Consider the following 18,400-nt stretch of genomic DNA (forward strand, 5'->3'; position numbering starts at 1 on the left):
TCTAAGGAATTGCTAAAGCAATGCATTTGGGATATAGAGCTACAGGAGGATAGGGGTAGAATTGTATGCTAGACAGTCCTATATAGTAGTTTATTCTGTAACTCCTCAGGGCCTGAAATTGTGAGCACTGATGCCTCATTTAAACCAGCTAAATACCCATATAAAAACTTACCATCCCCCAAAAGTAAGGATAATTTTTACATTAGTGCACTTTAACTCACTACCCTCGGCTATCATGGATGGCCATTACTCACATACTCCATATCAATTGCGTTTATGCCTTTGTCAGTTAGGGTTGGTTGAGCTGATTGACCATATGTTACTCCACTGCCCATTTTACAGAGATGTTTGTCTATTGCTTAGAACACCTACTTTAGTAAATTACCCAGGCAGATCGTTCATTTTTTACACTTTTATCAGACTTTAACACTGACACCACTGACAGGGTGGCAAAGTTTTGCAACATTGCAAGTTGTGTTAGGAAACAGCTAATAAAAGCTTGATCAGGCTTCCCCTGTTTCTGTAAATAGGTCGGTGTTATGGTATATGATGATGTATTCTGTGCTGTTATATTAGATTTATACAGATTGACCGTATGGTCATGGCTGTAATAAATTTGATTCTGAAACAAAGTATCATAAAAGTATTGTGAGCACTGGGCTTCAGAAATTTTCTGATGTATGAATACCTTAACAAATCTGACAATAGGGCTAGCCCTTCCATAAGGCAAGCTGATGCAGTCCCCTCAGTTAGTTGGCATGAGGGGAGCAAAGCATCCTGTGCCCCATCATTAGCAATACCCTACCTGGCCTGCCTGCCACTTTTCCTCTCTCCCATGCCTACTGGATACCTGCATCATTCACCAGCACAAGTCAATTTCCCTTAGTTGAAGACACACCCACTGGTATAACTGTTTTCCCTCTTCCTCTTCTCCCTGGATTTTATGGAGGGAATGGGAAACAGAATGGAAGAGGGAGCAGGAAAGAGTGATGAAATAGAGCAGACATTTGGGGAAAGGTAGCTTGGGCCAGCTTTGTCTGGGGAAAACATGTAATCATGTGTTAAATAGTGTTGGCTCTGCTGGTGATCCTGTTGATGCCCTGGTGGAGAAATGAAACAGCAAGCTCACCAGGGCAGTAGACATGATTGCACCTAAGCGTCCTCTCCGACCCGCTTCAAATCAGCCCCTTGGTTTACGGAAGACTACATGGGCTGAAGTGGCAAGGTAGACGACTGGAGCGCAAGTGGAGGAAGATGCGACTCAAATCCGACAGATTACAACATAGAGCACATTTGAAGATCTATGCTCTGGAAATATGGGCAGCAAAGAAGCGAGTCTTTTCAGCCTGTATTGTGTCCGCCAGTTCACATCCAGTGGAGTTGTTCAGGGTTGTGAGAGGCCTAGTGAGTGCCCCTCCTCCCTTGAATCAGAATTTGGAACCATCTATCTGGACCTGATCCAGGAGGGCTGTTCTTATGCTCTTATTACCCCCTGTGACATGTTTAATGAATTTGTGTGTGGATAAAATCTCTCATATTTGGGCTGACTGGGATTTAGACCCCACAATTACTGCAGTGCCTGAATTGGAGGTGTCCAGCAACTCCTCTTATGTAGTTAGGCTGGATCAATTTCAGTTTGTGACTCGTGAGGATGTGGACAAGTTGCTTGGTGCGATGCGGCCTACCACCTGTTTTCTTGACCCTTGACAGACGTGGATAATACTATCTAGCAGGGAGGTTGTTGTAGAAGGCCTAGAAGAAACCATAAATGCTTCTCTGAGGGATGACAGGATGCCTCTTTGCCTTAAGGAGACAATTATTAGACCACTTCTGAAGAAACCTGCCTTGGATTCTTCAGAGTTGAGCAACTACAGGCCTGTCTCCAACCTTCCGTGGCTGGGCAAGGTAACTGAGAGGGTGGTGGCCTCCCAACTCCAGGCAGTCTTGGAGGAAACTGATTATCTAGACCTGTTTCAGACCGGCTTTTGGGTGGGTTATGGGGTGGAGACTGCCTAGGTCGGCCCGGCAGATGATCTCCAATTGGGAATTTATTTATTTATTTATTAGAAACATTTCATATACCGCTCACTCCGAAGACTCTGGGCGGTGTACAAAAACATGCAAAACAAGACAGCATTAAAATTACATTCTAAATAAAACCAAAGTAACTAACAAAAAAGAAGAAGAAGAAAAAGCAAATAGGTAAACTACAGGGTAAAAGCCTGGCAAAAAAGAAAAGTCTTCAATAGAGATTTAAAATTCAACAAGGAAGGAGCTAAACGAATCTGCAGGGGAAGGGAATTCCAGAGAAGTGGGACAGCAACCGAGAAGGCCCTTTCACGGGTCCTAGTGCCCCAAACCTCTTGGCCATTTGAGCAGATCTGACCGGGCGGGATGTAACTGGATGGGAGAGGCAGGTCTGCAGGTAGACAGGTGCCAAACCCCACAAGGCTTTGAAGGTCAAAACCAGGACCCTAAACTGAATTCGGGAACTGGCAGAGGACGTGTGACTCTGTTGGCCCTTTTGGACCTCTCGGCGGCATTCAATACTATCAACCATAGTATCCTTCTGGAGCGTCTGAGGGGGTTGGGGGTCGGAGGCACTGTTTTGCAGTAGTTCCACTCTTACCTCTCAGGCAGACTCCAGATGGTGTCCCTCGAGGACTACTGTTCTTCAGAAACTGAACTTCGGGCTGTCCCCTCAGGGCTCCATATTGTCTCCAGTGTTGTTTAACATCTACATGAAACCGCTTGTAGAGATCATCAGGAGATTTGGTGCAGGGTGTTATCAGTATGCCGATGACACCCAAATCTTTTTCTCTATGTCATCATCATCAGGAGAAGGCATAACCTCCCTAAATGCCTGCTTGGAGGCAGTTATGGGCTGGATGAGAGGCAACAGGCTGAGGCTGAATCCAGATAAGACAGAGGTACTTATTATGCAGGGTCAGAACTTGGGAGATGATTTTGATCTGCCAATTCTGGATGGGGTCACACTTCCCCAGAAGGAACAGGTACACAGTTTGGGGGTGCTTCTGGACACAAAACTCTCCTTGGTGTCCCAGGTTGAGGCAGTGGTCAGAGGTGCTTTTTATCAGTTTTGGCTGCTACGCCAGCTGCATCCATTTCTTGAGATAAATGACCTCAGAAAAGTAGTATTTCATTCAGCTGGTCACCTCCAGACTTGACTACTGCAAGGCGCTCTATGTGGAGTTGCCTTTGTACTTCGTCTGGAAACTGCAGTTAGTCCCGAATGAGGCACCAGGTTGGTCTCTCGGTCATCTCGGAGAGACCATCTAACTCCTATCCTAAAAGATCTACACTGGCTGCCGATAAGTTTCCAGGCAAAGCACAAAGTTTTGGTTATAACCTATAAAGCCCTAAACAGCTTGGGCCCTGGGTATTTAAGAGAACGCCTTCTTTGCTATAAACCACACCGCCCATTGAGATCATCTGGAGAGGTTTGTCTGGTGTTCAAGCCACCAGCTCGTCTGTTAGCTACTAAGGGATGAGCCTTCTCCATTGCTGCCCCTAGGCTTTGGAACACACTTCCTGCTGAAATAAGAGACTCCCCATCTCTTACAACTTTTAAAAAGGCAGTCAAGATGCATTTGTTCACCCAGGCTTTTAATTAGATATTGTTTTGTTTGTGTTTTAATAAGCAGTATTAAAATGTGTTAAATAAATAAATAATATTATGATGGCACTGTTTCTGACTTCAATTCTGAAATAATATTCCACACTATCAAAAGTCCAAACTATTTAATGAATAATTTATGATCTCCACTACAGACCTACTGTTTTGATGGAGATGTATCTTTGATTCATTTCAGACGAACTTGTATGGAGATGCAAGTCTCATTGCAAAATGACCCACAATGTTGACTGATGCATTCAGTCTAGCTTTCCCAGTGAACACATGAAGTTATGTACACTTGCTTTGAGATGCACAAGGAGCAAAACACTTTGCTGTCTGGCAATTTCATAGTATCTGTATGTACTGTATCTGACAGGTTTTTCTTCTGTTATTGCTACCTATGAGCAGAAAGAGACCTTTTCCCTAGCTTTATGGAATTATTCACACTCGTTTTTATAACTCTGAAACAGAACAGAATGCAATTTTTTTAAAACTGCATACAGTTTCTGCAGTGCTTAACAAGATCTTTGGTTTTGTTTGTTCATTTTAAAAAAGAAATCTGGCTTTTGATAGTCGAGGTAGACCTCAATGCAGCTGAAATCATATATAAACATTTCTCCTTTTAAAGCCTAGAGATAAAATACTTTCTCCAAGAATACTAGTTAACAAAATTTCATATTAAATTGTACATCACACATCACCTTAATTTGAATCAAACTGAACACTTGTTTCCCTTGTTCTCTTTACAGGCATTATCCAGCACCAAGATGAAGGAACTCCCTTTTTCTGGTCTTCCAGATTCACACACTTATAAAAACAACAACAAATCACTCCCTTTGAGATCAATCCCTGCCACTCAAGCAGGTGCTTCAGTTGTTTCAGGAGGGTTTTTTGTTCATGGCTCAAGCTAATACTTCCTGGCTAGCCACCTTCCTTTCCATCCCCTTTACTCGCTATTTATCTTTTAATTGCCAAATGCTGAACTCATTAAGGCTAACACCTTGTTCCTGTGCAAAAGCATTTCAATAAGAATTCTTATGATCCATTAATGTTCAATTAGTCCCACATGTTTACACTTCAGTGCGTGAAATGTCTTCCAACAAATGTCTGGAACCCTGAACATTCCCACCAGTAATGAAAATCCGCTCAGTCTCTAGTTATACAATAGTCACAGTCCTCAACAGGAAATAAGAAAAATTATCAGTATATTGCGCACAGACTGCAGCATTAACATGTAACACTTCTACCCTACCACCCTCAGAGGGTAGGAATCAGTGGCCTGGAGTATTTTGTTTCTGTGTTTGTACAGCTGGGACTTATTACATGCAATGCCAATATTCCCTTTGAATTGTATGAAACAAGCAGGTTGAACAAATATAAATAGATGCAGCTATGAAGTAGGTTTTTACTTTTAAAAATGAGATAAATATTCTACACCCTTTGGGCTGATATTTATACGAGCTGCACTTTCAAAGAGAAATGCCTCTTCATACTGAAGGATCCCGTGAAGTAGCTGTCCAGCACACTGCAACAAATTATTTCAAGCCCTCATTTGGAATGAATCTCAACACATTCCAGGAACCCCATAAACAAAGACAACATGTGCAATGTTAACTTTCTCTTTTATGCTGACAGCTTCCCCCCCTCAGCATAATGACCTTCCTGCACAGTGTGTGTTGCCATAAAAAGAAACAGAGCCCCGTAAAATTAGAGGAACTGTTTAATATCAAATCGTTTTATCTAAGGAAGACACCAACGCCAAGGTAAACACCAAGAAAAAAGCACAAGAATTAGAAATATTTGTTTTTGCTGCTGATTCCTTGACTTTACATTGTCCAAATAAACCCAGGCAGGTTTGTAGACAGCATTAGCTATAGCTTCCACAGGCTGAAATGTTAGTCCAGAAAATGTTTGAAAGTTGGTTCGGAAATGCAATTCTTCGTCATTTCACCAACAGAATAAAAGCATTGAATATGTTTGCCCTGTATCAACAATAGGAGATTTAGATAAAGCTGGAAGTATAACTGAATCAAAACAGAAAATGGCAGATCAACATAGCTATCACCAGGCAGATGGCAAAACTAATTGTGCCAAAAAAAATAGATTCATTTTACAGACAATATTAAAGGGAAACTGTGATTCATGATTGTAACTTACATTCACATGAACATGTTGATCTCTCAGAATGAGGTTGGCATAACTGCAGTTGTCAGAGATATGCAATAAACTAGAAATCTTCTCAGCTTATAGACTTCTTACTTGCATCAAAACATTTAAGAGAACAGACTTATTCAAGTTGACAAAAAAAAAGAAAGAAAAATACACCTTAAATCAGAATTTGCACAGGTTTACCATCAACTGTGACTAATGTGAAGAGCAAGGAAATGTTGCCACACTCTGTGGCAAACACACAGCATCTTCAACTACAATAGCTGATATACAAAGAAGCATCAAGAAGCTAACTAAAATCCACTACAAGTAGTACACTAGAATTATAATATTCAACGCCTTAAGTACTTGTTCCAAAATTTTGAATCTCATAAGATCCGGGAAAGTTACGGGCACAGTAATCAACAAGGGCAGTTAACTACAGCACCAAGGAATGCAGTTGCACCCTGTCTCAAATGAAAGGCAATCTTTGGTCCAGACACTGATAAAGGAGTACATGATCCATTGTGCTGGGAAAGTAGAGAATGGCCAGACATGGTAATGCTTTTGTTGTACTCCTATGTAGCAGGCATTCCATATATAGATACAGGTTAATCTCTGCTGCCTTGTGGGCATGATGGTTCATGATGGCCTTTGACTTTGAGTGGGTTGCAGGGCAGGGGACAGAAGCATTTTCCAAGAGCTGCAAAATGGCTGTAAAAATAATCTATATTCTCTGTAACTCTAGCAACAGTAGTTCTGGCTCCAGCATCCATGGGAACTAAACAACAGCTTTGTGATGTCAGTAGGGTTGGATTGAATCACTCAGCTAAGTTTCCCTGAGCTGGCTAGAAACCCGAGAGAAGGGAACAAGAGTGATTATGCACAGCTGAGCAAGCACAGTGCTGAGAGCACTAACTCCGTGATATGGTGCTCACCGTTGGTGTTCTGTAGTAAAAACGTTTACCATCTGTGTCAGTCCTGAGCTGCTAGGGAGCCTATAAAGCACTATTTAAGAAAAGAGAGGAGGGGGGAGGAGGGGAAAGGGACCATTCCTAACCAACACGTTCTTGAAATGCAGTCTTTTTACATACCACATGCGAACATTCTCACACCACTGCTGACTTAACTCGCTTAGGTTTCATTCTTCATGACTGTGAACAAAGTTTGTGCACACAAATTCATGTGCATTTAGTTCCTGATCTGTTAATAATTTGGAATCCAATAAGAACAGTTTGTAAAGCATATCAATCCAACATTTATACATGGTTCATACGTGATTCAAATTGTGCATTTAAATCATACTGTGTTTTGAGTAAGAAGGTGTCTCTCTTACAGAATATATATTCTGCCCTCCTAGATCTTAGCTGACGAAAAGGCACTGAAAACTACATCACTAATTTGTGTAACATGAGAAAACTGGCCGAAGAAGCTGATTGTACATCTTTTCTCTGTTTTCCTGATTGCACACCAAAGCAAGGCAACCAATACACAAGCTGTTCTAATTTTCCCCTACTGTTTTTGTCCAGCTGAAAGGCTGTGAGGTTCTCCAAGATAAGCTGCTACTCACTGATCCAGTGTAAAATCTATTGATTTGAATTGTATGAAACCACTCCACCCTGTTAGAAGCTTGTGTAGTTCTTTTACAAATGATCCTGCAGGCCATGCAACTTCTGACCTACCAAACTGAACCATGCCTTTTATCCTTCACAAACTTTGTGTGGCTGCCTTCCAGGGACTCCTAGTTTTGCTGCCTGCCTGAGAATATGAAACCAGGGAAGTTATTGAGCTGCTGGAAGGCCATAGTACATGACTGGTGGTCAGTGTTCAGCTTAGTGGGCCTCAAGTTACGCAAGGTCTGTTCCAGAATTTACTATCTCAAGTCAGATTATTGACATGCATGGAAAGGAATGTGCTTACTCAGGCCTCTGAATATACTCCCTCCCTTCTCAAAGCAACTATCACCACCACCACTATTGAACAGAGAAGCTACCAATTACAACCTTGTGATCCTGCTGATCATGAATGCTGTGCCAGCTGTCAACAAAGGAGCTGCTATGCTAGGTGTGATGCAGCACCCGACCTTCACTGCACCTGCTGCTTTCAAGTATACCTAGCCCTCTAATCCTCAAAGACTCAATTAACAGATAACTGCAGCAAGTCAGAAAGAATCCATGCATCGTTTCCCAGCAGTACCTTAGTGATGAAAGTAGCTAGAAGCATATTCAGGGCACTTGGACTATTGTCCATAGAACTGGCAAAACAAAGGGAATAGTTAGACAAGATCTAATAAAACTGATTTTTGTTATAAATGTTCCTTAAGGATACATAAGAGGATAAGAGGCATTTACTCCAAATGAACATGTGAATTGTAGGCTTCTTTATATCCTCAACAATCTTGTCACCAAAATTTAATCATTTGGTAATATTTTTGTGGAAATCTTAAGTTATTAACATGAGCCACTTAGTTCATTTAAATTCTCATATTTTACACAAGATTTATGAAATACATGGTGTTTTGATATTATTGAGCACTTGCTATAGAGAATTCACATAACAGATTAGTGATGTTCATCTCAAAACAAACTGGCTCTCTCTATTAACCACCAGGTATGGATTTTGCCACTGAATTTACTGCAACATTCTGACTAAGCAGAAAAGGCAAAGATGCATCACTCCACACTCCTCTCCAGTAAAACCAATATCGTTTTGAGGTGGTACAGGACTTCCACAGGCCCCAAAGACACATACAGTACAATAACAGGGGAGCAAATGAAATGTAACCCCTTCTTGTGCTGCATAAATGTTCTTGCATAGCAATTTTATGCACTGGTAGGAGCAAATGCCAAGACTGGGTCTGGTTCAATTTGACGTTATAGCCTTATATTAGGATTCTACCATAAAATAATTGCTCATACAGTCAGGCTGAACATCTACTAAACATAAACAATAACAATCTTTTTTTTAAAAAAGATACATATGGCATTTTTCTAACTGCTGCTGAACCATTTTGCCATGGAAACCCGGGCTCCATGATTCCTGCTCTTAGTTTCACAAACGGAACAAGTAGTGAATCTGGCTTAAAAAGCTCTCTAAAGGTGACAGAGTCATCTGGGATATTAACTCTTATGTAAAAAGCAGTTCCAAATGATGAGAAATCCACTCTTTATCTTCTTTTTTTTTGCGCATGGGGGGGGAGGGATGCAAGTTATTAGGTTTGATGAGGGAGCTCAGTAAAACAAGGGCGGAACTCTTCAAATGTTTAGGGGCCGATATGCACCCCTGATAGAGAATGTCTCACAGAACACTCTGCTCCTGCATTTATATGCTACTATAGAATTTAAAATTATTGTTCCCTGTTAGTGAACATTTGTAATAACACAGGTTTGTCAAACAGACAGTCCTGAGGCTGCATACGACTGTCAAGCCACACACCAGTGAACTACAAACTTGGAGAGTTTATCGTGCATCTCTTTGGCTGCAGCGCGTGGCCAGTGGGCTATGCATGTTCCAAGGGCTGGGAGCTTGACAGGCATCTTTTTATCTCCTTTCTGTATTTTTTTCTATCATCCAGATGGAAGATGACTTGTTGCCCATACGTATTATAGATGAAAGATAATTCCACCCACCACTTGAGTTCCCCTCTTAAGAAGGATGCAATTCCAATTAGTACTCAGGAAAACCTGCTAGCCATTTTGTATATGGATACTATTTAATCAATTCCTTGGCTCTATAGTACCTTATTTCTTTAGGAAAAGCCAACAGAATACATGTACAACAGGAATCTACTCATCTCTGATGCTAATCTGTGCTTAACCTTCTCTACAGCTTCCATCACCCCCTTCCAGCTGGATTTTGACAGGTTAAGAAGTATCAGCCTGTCACAGCTCTTCATTCATAGTATGCACATTTCCCCATCTTTCCTCAGATAAGAGAAAAATATATTAAATAAAAAGATAAAATTACCAAACTCCAGCTTCTTCTAAAATTCAAGACTGCCTTGACAAATCAGTCCAAGTTCCTATAAAAATGCTACCTCGTATTGTCCTACATTCTCGGTGTGTTCTACATTCTACTCTCATAATGACTTTTAGCCACAAAGAAATATTTACACCAAACATCTTGTATTTTACTATCTTTTATCATCTCTAAATTTGTAGGTGATTGAAAAGCATCTAGATCCCTATAGGAGAAAATAAAATGTCAACAAAGATTTTTAAAATTCCATTATGTTTTTGTCATCTTCTGGGTGTCAGAAAGGGAACTGGCACAAGTTGTTTAGAGACTCCTCTTAGGTGCAGCTAAGCATCTTTTTTAGAATCTTGGTCCTGAATCATATCCTTATGCAATCAATCACTTGGGTATAAAAGCATTTTTTAACTGTCCACTGTAACTATTAATTTCTTTTTTCTTACATTCCCATTACCCTTCCTTGGCCTTTTTTCAAAATAATCAAGCAATAGCAAGAGACACAGGAAAAGACCCTCTATGAACCGGTTACTCATATTACCATTTGTTATGCTAATGTTTGCTGAGTTTTGAACTGACATTTAGAAGATGGGCCACACATGTATGATATTTGCTATGCTAATCAAAACCGACCACAAGAGCTTTGCTTTTTACTTCCTCTGAAAAACACTGGATAGCACAGCATAATGTCAAAAATAAAATAAATGAAATGGCTTGGCAAGGATAAACTTGAACAAGCTGAAGAGATGGTTTAGTTCTATTTATTTATTTATTTATTTATTTATTTATTTATTTATTTATTTATTTAAACATTTTTATCCCTCCTTCTGACTCTGTAATAGAGTCTCCAAAGCCAGCCTTTGCTTCAGGGCATATTGCTTTTTTTCTGACTGAAAGATGTCCATAAACGGAAAGAAACAACTGTTGTTCATGTAGCTCCTGTTTAAAATCATGCCAGCAATAAAAAAGGCAGCTAAGATGTCTATATGGATTCAGCCACAAGTAATCAAAATGTAAACATAAGGCTGACTATTCTTTTAAAAACATTTTTTTATTATTAATATGAAACAACTTCATTGAATTTGTCTGCTCAACAAGAGTGCAACACAAGATGCTCTTGTTCAAAGAAGATACGACATGTCTTAAGAGAAAAGCCATACATAAAAGCACCCTACGTAAAATATTTCTTAAAATGAATACCAGGGAAGGTAAGATAGGAATGGGAGGTTTAAGGTAGAGAGAGCATTTATGTTGCACGCATTCCCATACCCAAAGGAAGCAGCAGACCAAGTGTGAGTAAATGCACAGAGCATTAGCTATTCAATTTCCTTAGCATAGTATTGAAAAGACAATCCTGATCAGCATTTGACTTAAACCCTATTCAGACATTATGTTGTATGAGTGTACAGATGTCATAGAAAAAGTGAACCTGGGTATATAACAGGTCAACAACACCTCCTGCTAACCAAGAAATATTAATCGATTTGAAAGGGAAAGAACCTGATGAATTAAGAACACATATTAAAAACAAGTGCCATGGCTTTTCATCATACTTTCTAAGGCTTTACACACTATCAATTGTGCAGTCACAGTCCCAATTCTTGCCTGTGAAATGGCAGGAAATACTCTAAGGGTATCATATTCAAACATAAGTAAATGGATAAAAATATGAGGCAGTCAAAAGTATCACAAAAGCTGGTTTAAGAGACAACAATAAAACCAGGACATTTCTCATTTCCCTATTACTTTCAGAATATAGACCCTTCTTTATTAATTTCACCAGCCAAGAAATCACCCAAGAGAAATCACCTTTTGGTAGGGATGTGCACGATCAGCTCGTGCAGGCGCAGGCAGTGCAGGGAGCAGTTCCCTTTAAAAGTAGGTAAGTAGGTCCGTACCTGCTCTGCTGCCAGCCCACCGCTTTTACGGGTACAGTGCTCACTCTAGCAAAGGCAATGCACGGCTGCAGCACTGTTCCCTGCAGCCTGTGTGCCGCATCAGCACGTACATGGCCACCGTGCATGCTTACCTGCTTTTAAAGGGAACCACTCCCTACCCTGCCAAACCAGTTCAGCTGCTGGCACCTGAGCTAGTTAGGCTCTTCCCAAAGGAGGTACCGAACCAGTTTGTGCACATACCTACCTTCTGGACCATCATCATGACCATTCAAGTCAAGATACTTTTGCCATTGAGCTTGTATCTTTGAAGTGGCTACATTTCTAGAATCAAAACATTATATATGTGGTAAAAACATTTGATAAAAACAAGGTTTCGAAATAGACTGTCCCCTGAAAGAAGATGGCATTTCCAATGCCATAGCAACAGAAAGCAACATTCAAAAATAGAACCAGGTATAATTTGAGGATTGTGGGCATACAGCAATGTTAGTCCATCCTAAAAGCAGGATTTTTCTAGGCTAAGGAAAAGGAATAATTATATTAAGCCACATATATTTCCTACATACTAAAATGTACTTCCCTTTCCAGTGGCAGATATACATTACTATATTCATAAGCAACCCCTTGGGAAACACAGCCACAAAAGCAATCTCTAACTAGACACATGCTGCCTACTGGACTATGTGGTCAAACTCATTTCATAACCAGAGGAGAAAAGCGGAGGGGAGGGGAGTTTGGAGAGCAGGGTAACTAGAACAGACCCACAAGGCAGATGGCCAGTTTTATTAATCTGACCTTATTTGTCCAAGACCAGATCAAGAGAACTGTTAAATGCACTGATGCTTCAAAATAATCCACAAGCCCTGTAAATCTTAGATTTGCATATTTAAGTTAGGAATGCCATACAGAATTGGTATTCTATTCATCAGTTGATTCTAACTATTTCTGTGCAACAGTCTTATCTATAATTTAGTCAGGGTGAACATAGAGGGAACTTTGAATGTTCTTGCATCCACCTGAAAGCACCTTCTCCACAGGGTTAGGAACTTTTCATTCACTACACTTAATAACTGTATGGAAATGTGTGGCAAAAAAGAGCCTTTGTGTATCATCCCCCATGATCTCAGATGACAAGATGCAGCGCAAGCTTCATCTCTTGCTAATTAAACGAATCAATTAAGAGACTATTGTTGCAACTGTGTAACTGCTGTTCTATAGTGGCAATAACAACCCCACAGGGAGGTCTTTTACTACATTAAAATGCTGTCCTCCACAACTCCATCTGATATTATTAGAAACAGTTATTTGCGTCTTGCTGTCATATTAGTAGCAGCAGCAAATTATGGAAATATGTAGACCAGAATGGTCCCAGTATGAGATCAGGTTTGGTTTTCAGTCTCCGAGGGAACAAATGCTGAAAATTCCAAAGTTCCCCAAAGTTCATTAATGGAACTGATAAATTTATCAGCACAGCAGCCATTTAGATGCTAGGTAAGGGTCATACATTTGCATATTTTCCTGCTAAGCTGATACAATTCAACTAGATAAATTATCATATTAAGTTTACCCTCCTGAGTTAAACTGATGGAGTTCAAAATTGTTTTCGATGGTTGTCATTAATCGCTGTTACATCTTAAATGCTCACTTTGAAATCTAATTGTGATGGTGTGCCAAGGGTCATATTAATAGCATTCTTAATGCTAAAGCTTTGTAAAAACATGTTTATTTTACTGATATTATCACTGGAGCTTAAAAGAGTAATGAGAAATGAATATTTATTATCAATAAAAAACTTAATTTATAAAGTACTTTGTGCAATTTAAATTAGGTTTATTCACTTCATCTTGATTTTGTTTCATTAAGACCCTGTTTAAGTTTCAGAGCCATATAAATGTGAACAACTCTTGAGGAAATGTCAAAGCTTCTTCAAAGAAAACTTTGTAAAATGAGGGCTACACATTTCTCTTCCAACTACTAGAAAAGTTAAGCACAACAGAATTCAAGATCATTCAAATAATACAAAGGTTGTTAACATCCTCCCAACCAATAAATATTGGTTCTGACCTAACTAAACAGTACGTACGAGTGGAACAAAACTTCAACAGCTACATCTAGGGAAACGCAGCTGCAAATAGAAAGCAGAGAAATGGCGGGGGGGGGGGCGCTTAATGCTTTCCCTGCCCATTACTATCTCCTGAAACCCACCAAGCCATTTTGCCTTCATGCAGGGTTGCAGAAGTGTGTGGAACTTCTACACACACACACACACACACACACACACACACACACACACACACACCACGTTTGGATCCCTCTGAGAGGCACTACAGGTGAAAACTACCAGGTGAAGAAAGGATTAAATATTCCCCTCATCACCACCCCCCACTGGTAAAATTACTTTTTCACAAAAGCAACAAAATGGTGGTCACTAGGTATGAATTGTACAAACACACAATGAGTGTGAGAACTAAGAAGGACTTAGTCACATTTACTACCAGTCATCTTCTCATTCTGAAAGTCAGGATACAGCACAAGTTGTATAAGTTGCATAAGTGCTTCACAATCTCCACATGCATCAAAATTGCAGTAGAGTGCCTGCATTCAGCTTTGCATACAATGTTTGTGAATTAATCCATATTAACCTACTGGAACAAATCTTAAGTATATGTAGCTGCACTGGCTCATACAAGATATGTTACCCTTCTTTTTCTCCTTCATCATTGTCCCCACCACTGTCTATCTGAAACTGGTTTCCCCAATGAGTTACAAAATGAGGAGGGGGCGGGGTTGGTGTTGTTTTTTTTTTTTAAGGAAGTGGAAATTCAGGTATTAAAAAAAACTGAACCAAAGAAAAAAAAATTTAAGCTGTTGTATCTTATGTATGTATGTATGTATTTTTCTAAGTAAACAAACTTTGGTTGAAGAGCAGTATATTAATATTTGTAGTAGTATAAGTTTATACACTTTTTGGGTCAGGGATGCACCTTTTATGTTACTTGCAAAGTGCCATATACAGCAATGGTGCTATATTGTTACATTAACAGCAACAACAAAACCAAGCAGTCACTAAAACTACCTGCTAAAAGAAATTACTAAAAACCAGTGAACAATGTTGATGAAAGGGAGCTCAGCTTGTAGCCAGTTTCAATTAGATACGGTACACTATATTTCCAGTAGGAGCTTATCTGTCTTGCTGAATTAACAGAAAATATAAAAGAGATTGCTCACAAAAACATATTACATTCTTGTAACTGAAACGTTAAAAACAAGTTGTAGAATCTGTCCACTGGAAAGCAGTTTCTTCTCTAGCACATGACAGCAATGGCTCTAATAGAGTGGTAATATCTAGTTTCTTCACGTATTTGTCAGCTTTCTCAGTTCAGCAGATGTTCAACCCCTTACCAGGCTGTGTTAGCTGTCTAACTTCAGGAAAAAAGCACGCACACAAAACCACCAACCAAACGGTTTCATCTAAAATGGATGCCCCCGTAACAAGCAGAATGATATCTCCCAAGACAGTTGATTCTGAAAACCAGTGTCAATGAAGACATCACCCACAGTCAATTGCACTTGTACATAGACACAAATATCTTACATGAAGATACATCTTTAGCATTTATTTGAATTCTTTTATGATAAGGATACAATTTAATCAAGTCAAGAAACTGAAAAGCAGCATTTCTCCTAAATCTCACATGTCAACCATTAGAAGAACAAGAACTGCCACTCTCACTGCTATAGTTTTCATGAAGCTTTAATTTTTCTTAATGTACTTTAAAATTTGAATAAAAATGCTCATATCACTAGTCTATCCTTCAGCTTCTGCTAATAAAGTTTACTGCAACTGAAATGAGCATTGGCTGTCTCTTCCATCTTTCCAAACACCTACTGTCATCTTGCAGACTTGCATATATAAGAAAGAATGAAAGTATGCATTCAAAGCCATCACTGATGTAGGGGGGCTAAACCACCCTGCCTATAATGATTCCATCCAAATGAGTCAAGTTTTGCTCCTCTTTCAATTGTGTCAAAGACTGTAGGCCCCGTTGTCACAAAACTCAATAGGAGCCACTAAGAACTGAACTTCAAAGCCCCTTTTGTCCAACTGTTTTTCTATATAGAATGTGCATATCTGTGTACATAGATAATGTATGTGTGCAGATGTGTTATCCATATAAACACATTCATATAAGCACAAGCCCTAGATAGACATTATCTAAAGACAATGTACATTATTGTATAATAATAATAATAATAATAATAATAATAATAATAATAATAGGAAGGACTCGATGTCTGGATAAAACAAACCAGTCAATAACACCCATCTGACTGTGTAAATAAATAAATAAATAAATAATGTACATTATTGTACATAATACAATAATTATGTCAATCCGCTGTCAATAGTGGCTCTAGAAGTCAAACTCGGAGCAGTATTTCTTGTGTGAGAGCTCTCTCTCTCTCTCTCTCTCTCACACACACACACCCATATTATTTTTATACTGTGTCCTCCCTTGCCATCCTTCATAGGTCTTTGCTGTGCAACAAATATTAACTTAGAGCATGTCTGTCAATGGCTCTTAACAAGGACAGATGGAGAAAGTACTTTTTAACTCCTGTTAATCAAGAAGTAATAATTTTAACACAAGCATTAATTATATGCTCAATTAAAAAGTCAAATATTTAAGGAATAATATTAAGTAGCTTTAGTACTCACTACTGTGCCAAGGAACTGGATGCTAATATTTCCACTTGCATCTCGTGAAAGGCACTGAAAAAACAGGTGTAACAGTAATTAGATTATATTCTATAAGCACAATGGAGCTTTCCCCTCAAGAATTCCTTCAAAGATATTATAGGGGGGGTGGGGGTGTTGTCTAAACTGTCTGACATTTTAGACAATGAGAACAATCTTGTTCAAGTCAAACAAAGTTAATCCATTAACATCCAAACAGTTGAGACTGGTCTGTTTATACATTACAACAGAAAAATAACATGGTTCACACAATGTCTCAGGTTTCAGCAGCATAATGGATCAGGAACTAATTTCCAAGAAGACACACTAAAGTGGGTCCAAATATCCTTTGAGCAATCATTGGTCACAGGTGGCAGAAATCTCACACACTCTAAATGCTGTCAAAAATCCATAATCAATTATAGCTATGTCCTACTTGGCCTTGTCACTTCCCATTGACAAGGACTCTGCAGCTCGTCTATTTTGAAGACACACTTTCCCCACAAAATAAGAACAACATTCTTACTAAAGACTGTGAAGACTTGGAATATATTAACAGTAAACTGAACAAGGAAAGTTATGAAGAGTTAATATTCTCTGGGAGCTTCTACGTTTCTGTTGCTAGTTACGTTCTCGCACTCTTCTCCAAAGAATGTAGTGATTTAGCCTCACAACAATATTGCAAGGTAGGTTATGCCAAAAAATAATGACTTGTCCGAGCTCACCAATCAACTTCACAACTACAGTAAGTGAGGATTTGAACTTGAGTTTCCTGATACCAAGTTCAACATATTGTACAAAATGTATGACTCCTGAGTGACAAAACACAATCAAACTAGCAGTGTTAAAATAATATACAATATTAGCAAAATAATGCCTTTTAAAAATATTGAAAGTAGCCAAAAGAAGCATGTGTGCAGTGTGGATACACTCCCGTGTCTGCAGAGCAGACGCTCAAGAGCAGAGGGAGCAATTTCTGCCACTCTCACAATCCTTTGGAAGTGCTCTGTAAAATCACTAGCGTGTCCCTGAGGGTCGCACAATCTTCAGGGACATATTAGCAGGTTGCATAAAGAACCTCCAGATAAGGGAGATTAGCAGAAATCGATCCACCTCATGCTTGAGCACCTGCACTGTGGAAGCAGGAGTGCATTTGCTGCAGTTATGCTTTTTTTGGCTGTGAACATGCAGGATGTCACTGTCTGAGGTAAGAGCTACAAATCAAGTTACTCTATGTATTTAACCTCAATCAAGCATTTAAGCATAAAAACACCATAGTTGCAACTGCACAGACCTACACACATGGACAAATGTGTTGGTACCCCTCCACAAAAAAATAACCCACAATTGTCTCTGAAATAACTTGAAACTGACAAAAGTAATTGGTACCCATCATTGTTTATTCCGCATTTAACAAAAATCAGACTTTGCTTTAGAGAATATTTCAAATAATAACACAAATGAAAATGGCATGGACAAAAATGATGGGACCCTTAACCTAATATTTTGTTGCACAACCTTTAGAGGCAATCACTGCAAACAAGCAATTCCTATAGCTCTCAATGAGACTTCTGCACCTGTCAACAGGTAGTTTGGCCCACTCTTCCTGAGCAAACTGCTCCAGCTGTGTCAGGTTTGAAGGGTGCCTTCTCCAGACTGCATGTTTCAGTTCTTTCCATAGATGTTCAATAGGATTCAAATCAATTCAGGGCTCATAAAAGGCCACTTCAGAAAAGTCCACTGTTTTGTGCTTAGCCATTCTTGGGTGCTTTTAGCTGTGTGTTTTGGGTCATTATCCTGTTGGAGGATCCATGACCTGCGACTGAGAAAGAGCTTTCTGACACTGGGCAGTACGTTTCACTCCAGAATGTCTTGATAGTCTTGAGATTTCATTGATCCCTGCACAGACCCAAGGCACCCTGTGACAGACTCAGCAAAGCAGCCCCAAAACATAACCGAGCCTCCTCTATGTTTCACAGTAGGTATGGTGTTCTTTTCTTTGAAAGCTTC

General features: G+C 39.5%; 1 protein-coding gene across 6 annotated transcripts in view; it reads right to left on the reverse strand.

The window, feature by feature from the left end:
* Positions 1–18,400, reverse strand: part of PCCA (propionyl-CoA carboxylase subunit alpha) — a 335,273-nt gene that overhangs the window by 61,254 nt on the left and 255,619 nt on the right. For 5 of the 6 annotated variants that reach the window (XR_008319164.1, XR_008319165.1, XM_053307832.1 and 2 more), the window contains one exon: positions 16,373–16,426. The exons of the other annotated variant lie outside the window; for it this stretch is intronic. Coding sequence is in view for 3 of the 5 variants with exons in the window: in XM_053307832.1 (XP_053163807.1) it covers positions 16,373–16,426 (54 nt within the window). In the remaining 2 variants the exon portion in view is untranslated. The remainder of the gene's footprint in view (positions 1–16,372; positions 16,427–18,400) is intronic. 6 annotated transcript variants of the gene reach the window in all.

The sequence above is a fragment of the Hemicordylus capensis genome, chromosome 3 (assembly GCF_027244095.1).
Source record: "Hemicordylus capensis ecotype Gifberg chromosome 3, rHemCap1.1.pri, whole genome shotgun sequence".
Taxonomy (NCBI): domain Eukaryota; kingdom Metazoa; phylum Chordata; class Lepidosauria; order Squamata; family Cordylidae; genus Hemicordylus; species Hemicordylus capensis.